The 6,467-nt window shown below is 40.2% G+C and overlaps 1 protein-coding gene across 2 annotated transcripts; it reads left to right on the top strand.

Moving 5' to 3' along the window:
- Positions 1-329: 329 nt before the first annotated feature.
- nadkb (NAD kinase b) lies at positions 330-5,731 on the top strand. 2 transcript variants are annotated; one of them, XM_065277093.2, is made up of 12 exons: positions 330-561; positions 1,288-1,557; positions 1,630-1,713; positions 2,552-2,681; positions 2,880-2,988; positions 3,153-3,238; positions 3,394-3,496; positions 3,576-3,712; positions 3,817-3,916; positions 4,560-4,717; positions 4,886-4,968; positions 5,135-5,731. In XM_065277093.2, the coding sequence occupies exons 2-12, from the start codon at positions 1,289-1,291 to the stop codon at positions 5,292-5,294; spliced, it is 1,419 nt and encodes a 472-aa protein (XP_065133165.1). In that variant the 5' UTR covers positions 330-561; position 1,288; the 3' UTR covers positions 5,295-5,731. The 2 variants fall into 2 exon arrangements, with proteins under 2 accessions (XP_065133165.1, XP_065133166.1); XM_065277094.2 differs by lacking the exons at positions 330-561; positions 1,288-1,557; positions 1,630-1,713 and adding an exon at positions 1,802-1,946.
- Positions 5,732-6,467: the final 736 nt, after the last annotated feature.

The raw sequence follows: 6,467 nt of genomic DNA, 5'->3' as shown, positions 1-6,467 counted from the left end.
GGTATCTGTTGGTGTTTTTCCCATTGACTCTATATTTTGATATATATACAAAATCATATATTTACAATTATTTTAAATTGTACCTATTTATCCACAATATATTTAAATATAAAAAATCGCCGCATTGGAAGAAAAACGTTGTTATTATTAAGTTCTTCCTTTTTATTGACTTTCTTTATTTGTTTTCTTATTTATTACTTCAGGAAACAATACAAGTTGGATAACAGTGTCAGTTTCCATCAGTTTGTTCAACTTACTGCGTCGCTGCGCAGACCGATCAGCGTATGACATCACAACACAGCTTTTGAGTCGCTCTCGCGATACTCCAGCTGAAGGACGCGACTTTCGACACAGCTTATGTCATACACCGAACGGTCCTGACAGCGCAGCATGAAGAACAGCTGCGCTACTGCGGTGTTAAACACAGCTGCGTGATGTTAATCCGGGCAGTCTTTACTGGAAATATTTCATAGAAGTAGTGTTGCCGTCTGGGTAACGCGTTTCTGTGTCTGAACTTGATTTGTTTAGTAGCTAAAGATTGACAGGAAATTGCGTTGTTTGGTAAGTGTGCTGTTTCCTGTGTAGCATATTAGGCTTTATACATTATATATGTTGTACTTGTCATCTGTGAAATGTCACGTTAAGCGACTGCTTATCGTGTCATTAACATGTCTTTACTTCTAAAACCTCGTTAGTAGCGTGTTAGTTATATATGGGAACGTTTGTTATATAGTTTTGTCACTGTAAGCAACTGACAGCAAATAAGAGATGAGCCTGAACTAAAAATGGCCCATGGGCTTTAAGTTTGTCAAATCGATTCAAGTTATATAAAAACCCCGAAAATGTTAGAACCAACGTACTTTTCACCTGCCGACAGCCGACATATCGCGATATTTCCCCTGGATATTGCGGTCCTATAGGGAGATCAAAGACTACAGACTATCAATCAAAAGTATAATAATAATAAATACATTAATGTGTTGACATATTGCACTTACACGGCATAGGATCTCAGTGAATTGTGTTAAATAGTTCAGGTGCCATTATATATGATAATTATCTGTGACCTTTTTTGCTTTAAAAATTTATTAACTGTGCCCCGTGTGAATAAATGCTTTTGTTTGTTTACCCCAATTGTCATTAAAAACTGCGGCACCCTGGCACCATCGCGCCCCCAGTTTGAGAACCACTGGTTAACCCTAACCAATCAAAAGTACATGTACTGTTGTATTACAGTAGTTATTAATGATCTCCTAGTGATCAAATATAGTTTTCCTTTTCCATTAGCATGGAGGCTGTAGAGGAGAGGCTGCGTCCCAGGAAAGCGGACGAAGGTGGGAACTGCAGTACATCCATCCGATCACACAGGCAGCAGGAAAGGTCAGGAAAGCCTGCGCGTAGACGGAGAGAGATGAAGAGGTCTCTCCGGAGGCCGGACTGTCCGGAGCAGCTGTCGGGGGGAAGTGATCAGCATCGGTTGCCAGAGCAGCACGGGACGGAAGACTCTGTATTTATGGAGGAAACGACTGAGAATTGCACTAGATGGGATAGATGCAGGTACAGTCATTGATCAATTCAGATTTTTTTTAGGGTTGTTGGATACAGATCTAACGTGCGTTTTTGTTTCAGACGAGGACACTTTCTACATGGACCATATCCTGCTACTCACTTTGGACCCAAAGCTTGCATACTGCCCAATCCGACCTCAGTCATGTAAGTCAAATCCATCTGTTGGTAATATTTAAACTTTAAGTCAAACAAAAAATTGGACAGAGAGGTGATAAGAGTGCATTCTGAATTTTGATTGGATGAAGGGGGTTTATTTGTTAGAAATGGACTGCCGTGGCAGTCACCAGTTCTCCTACTGGACGTAATGCACTTCTTGCAGAAAACCCCAGCATAATGCCTGTTTTGCACTCGTCAGGGAAACAAACCACAACAAAATGGTAATGTAGGGTTTCATAGTCTGAGGTTTTGGTTTTTGATGTAATGTTTTGCTTAACATGTAGGACCAAGGACAGTTGTGTTTGAATAACGCATGTACGTATCGAATATTCTCTGGGTTTCACTCCAATTTGTGACCCATGTAGCTAAAGATTTACTGTTTCTGCTTTAAAAATATAAATCAAATATTGATGCTTCAAATCTCATCATTAGAGACTTTAGTCTGAATTTCACAGACAGGGTCACGTTTAAACTGAATACTCGCAGATGAATAAAAAAAATATTTTGGAATAATAAAAAACATACATTTGATACAAATTGAAATGAGCACAAATCTGAAAAACTGTTCTTAACATTTACGTATGTCTAAGATTTTCCATAAGATAATAAATCAAAATAGCAGATGTTGAACCCCACATTCATTTTTTTTATTTATTTCCACAGTTATCTGATAAGAGAAGTCAACAAGTGCTCATAAACTTTTCACTAGAGCTGTATGTTGCATAACAACAGACTTAGAGACGGGGTCAAAGAGCGTGTGCTGTTGCCTGGTGAATTCATTACGGCCACAGAAAATGTTTACCCACACCACTGTCTTTCCCAACAGGCACATCCAGGATCCAGCCAGCCAGCGGCTCACCTGGAGCAAACCTCCACTTAATGTCCTGGTCATCAGAAAGATCAGAGACGAGGGCCTGCTCGAGCCATTCAAAGAGCTCTGCAGGTTCCTAGTAGAGGTAGGCCGCACAAAACCAAAGCATGAGGGGAGGGCAAAGGAAGAAAGCTAGTAGTTGATATACAAGCTTACAATCTTTACCCTTTAATCCTCATTGTTTGGCTAACAAGCCTCAATCTGTATTATTATCTGCTTGGGAACATCTGATGGAAAAGATGAAAGCCTTCAAAAAGCTTTAATCATTTATTACTGCTTTCAGGAAAAACATCTGATGGTTTACGTGGAGAAAAAAGTTGTGGACGATGCCGTTCTCTTCAAGGACGAGCAGTTTGCAGACATTCGCAATCAGCTGTGCACATTCAGGGAAGGTACAGAAACCTCAGACTGTTTTGTTAGGGCCTGCTCACATGCTCGTATCATTTTCGGCTCGAATACAGGATTTGCATAATCCCGATAACCACGGTGACCAGTAAAGTATGGTGTGCTTTAGGAAAATATATGAATGAATTTATCCTTGTATTATTTTAACTAGGGTTTGATGACATCTCGCACTGCATCGATCTCATTATTTGTTTGGGAGGAGATGGGACTCTTCTCTATGCCTCCTCACTTTTCCAGGTATTTGCATGATTTGATCTCATTTGCTTGTCTTTCTCATCTACTTTCCATCGAATGCACACGGTGCACGGAGAGAGAATTTGAATATTTAGACATGAAACATTAGAGATTTGGTTTATGGATTATTGCAAGTCTTTGGCATTGTTGGTTTTAAGGGCAGCGTTCCTCCGGTGATGGCGTTCCATCTGGGATCCTTGGGGTTCCTCACACCCTTCAAGTTCGAGTCCTTTAGGACCGAGGTGGATAAGGTGTTCGGAGGTAGAGTGCATAAAAACTAGATGGTGGTGATGCTGGTATTTTTGGTTTGCCTTAATAGTTTTTTGTGTGTTTGTCGTAGGCAATGCCGCCATCATCCTGCGCAGTCGTCTGAAGGTGAAAGTGTTGAAAGGCATGAGGAGTGAACATGAGGAAAATGGGATGGTGCCTCATAATCACACAAACAATGAGGCTGGCAAGATATCCCTGCAGTTACAGGTAACACCTCACAGTCAAAATGCAGAATAATACACAAGATTCGAAAACAAACTCTTGATTTTTGTAATAATTAATTTACCTTTGGTGGTTATGTGTCTATGAAGGTCCTAAATGAAGTGGTGGTGGATAGAGGCCCCTCCTCTTACCTGTCTAACGTTGACCTTTATCTGGATGGACGACTCATCACGTCTGTACAGGGAGATGGTAAGCACAGATAACCTGGATGCATTCTTCGTTACATGCTTTAAAGGGGCCATGGCATGAAAAATCACTGAGCAAAAATTAGGTCATTGAAATGTTGCTCTCCTTATGATGTCATAAGGAGCTCTTATTATTATAATACCACCCCTTAATCTGCACTTTCCAACCATGGCACTGCCATTAGTTCAGAGAGAAAGAGAGAGAAAAAATAATTGACAGCGAAATTGAATTTAAATTGCATCAAACCACCATCATTGTGATCGGTGTTTGCACTTCATTTGCATTTTAAAGGACACACCCAAAATGACACATTTTTGCTCACACCTACAAAGTGGCAATGCTAACATTTTCATACCATGGCCCCTTTAAACAATGTTACTAAAATCCCTGTTCCCTTTTTCCTGTCAACGTTTGAGCAACATTGCTTGAAAAAATAATAAGAGTCAGATGCAAGATTTTGTAACCTACTGGATGTAAAATAAACCCCTTCTGTGTGACGCAAGACACTTAATTTGTTTTGTGTCGTTTAGTTTTTTCTGCCCTTTCTCAAGCAGATGTCACAACGCAACCACGTAGGCTCTGTTGTTTTGGCTTTAATTCACCTGCCATGAAAATAAATGTAAATATGTGGTCGGTTTCTGTGCAGGTGTAATAGTTTCCACCCCCACAGGCAGCACGGCTTACGCTGCCGCAGCTGGAGCTTCCATGATCCATCCCAACGTTCCCGCCATCATGGTGACCCCCATCTGTCCCCACTCGCTCTCGTTTAGACCCATCGTGGTGCCTGCTGGAGTGGAGCTCATGGTGAGAACAAACAGGGGTGTGAGATGAGTAACAAGCGTTGGAAACAAACAGTGCACATTATTAATAATGAAACTGTTTGCCAAGCAGAAACAGAAACGTGTGGTTGCAAAACTTGTGAAACCATGAGGAAAAAGTGGTATAAGTGTACTTTGTCTCTGTACTTGGCAGATAACTCTTTCTCCTGATGCTCGCAACACAGCCTGGGTGTCGTTTGACGGTAGAAAGAGGCAGGAAATCCGGCATGGAGATAGGTGTGACTCCTTTACACAAGGCTACAAACAGCTTTTATTCGGGATACAATTATGGCTGTATTTACACTTGATGAATATGAATGACTGTGAATGTTGAACAACACCCAATGTTTATATAGTTGATGCATAAAATACAGTAATTTTTTCTCACATTTTCCCTTCGTAGCATTAAGATCACGACATCTTGTTATCCGGTTCCTTCGATCTGCTGTCATGATCTGGTGTACGACTGGTTTGAGAGTCTGGCCGAGTGTCTTCACTGGAACGTCCGCAAGAAGCAAACACGCCTAACAGATGTCAGCGATTCATCAGACACTGAGAACTGAGCTATTATAACACACATGCACGTACACACAGTCTGTTAAATATACATTCCACATTAACATTCGGACTCATGATTTAGTCCCTTTAGAGCCGTCTTGCACTTCTCACAATATTTATTTAGCAGAGTAGGTCAAACGTGATAGGCAAATTAGCACTGCTTTTTTGCGAACAGGAAAATGTTTCATGTAATGTCATATAGACATCCAGGTGAGGCAGGATTATTATATTTGGTGTCAGTAGGTCAGTTGAACGCTGCTGTTGTTTTAACTTATAGCTCGGAGCATGTACTGTAACGCTGTTGTGAGAAAGTGTCGTCTCAGGTTCCTTAAATGCCAAAGCTATTTTGAACTGGTTTGATGAACTGGTGTTGTCATTATTGATGTGTCCATGTGCATAGTAATGTAAAGCTTAATAAATAAACGATCACGCTTATAAATCACTTCGCACCTGTCACAGTCAATACACATTGTAGCCAGATGTCATTTTTGTATTTTGTTATCTGGTTTCATTTTTAATGTAACAAATTAATTGAAAGATCTCTCATGACCCTGGACCACAAAACCAGTCTTAAGTAGCACGGGTATATTTGTAGCAAAAGCCAAAAATACATTGTATATGTCAAAATAATAGATTTTTCTTTGACGACAAAGATAATTAGGATATTACAGATTATGTTGGACAACTATTAAGGTGATTTTCTTTGCATCCTCAGATTCCAGATTTTCAAATAGTTTAATAGTTTTCAATAGTTCATACATCAATGTAAAGCTTATATATTTGGCTTTTAGATGGTGTATAAATCGCAAATTTTTTTTAATGACTAGTTTTGTGGTCTAGGGTCACACATTTAAATCAAAAGCTTTACGTGCGTTCACACCATAAAATGCGTTTCTGAGCGCTAGGACTTGTATCACGTGACACCTGCGACCTCACGCGGATGCACTTTATTGGCAATTTCTCAATCCGAAGGCTGCAGCCTCCGGAGGTCGCATATGCAGAATATTAACAAATTATAAAATTGACTGTTAGTCTTAGTTAACCGTAAATTGATGTAATATGCTTATGAACTGCCAATGTAATGCTTAGTTAGCTTCAATGAACCAGACTTGATGACGTATGCAGCCTGCATATGCGACCTCCGGAGGCTGCAGCCTTCGGATTGAGAAACGGCTATT

The sequence above is a fragment of the Paramisgurnus dabryanus genome, chromosome 6 (assembly GCF_030506205.2).
Source record: "Paramisgurnus dabryanus chromosome 6, PD_genome_1.1, whole genome shotgun sequence".
Lineage (NCBI taxonomy): Eukaryota > Metazoa > Chordata > Actinopteri > Cypriniformes > Cobitidae > Paramisgurnus > Paramisgurnus dabryanus.
The sequence above is the reverse complement of the archived record's forward strand: the minus strand, read 5'-3'. Positions and strand labels throughout refer to the sequence as shown.

Coding starts and splice junctions, on each gene's coding strand:
- nadkb (XM_065277093.2), top strand. CDS start 1,289: ATGGAGGCTGTAGAGGAGAGGCTGCGTCCCAGGAAAGCGGACGAAGGT. Junction 2,682..2,879: donor TCTGCAGGTTCCTAGTAGAG/GTAGGCCGCACA, acceptor TACTGCTTTCAG/GAAAAACATCTGATGGTTTA. Junction 3,239..3,393: donor ATGCCTCCTCACTTTTCCAG/GTATTTGCATGA, acceptor GTTGGTTTTAAG/GGCAGCGTTCCTCCGGTGAT.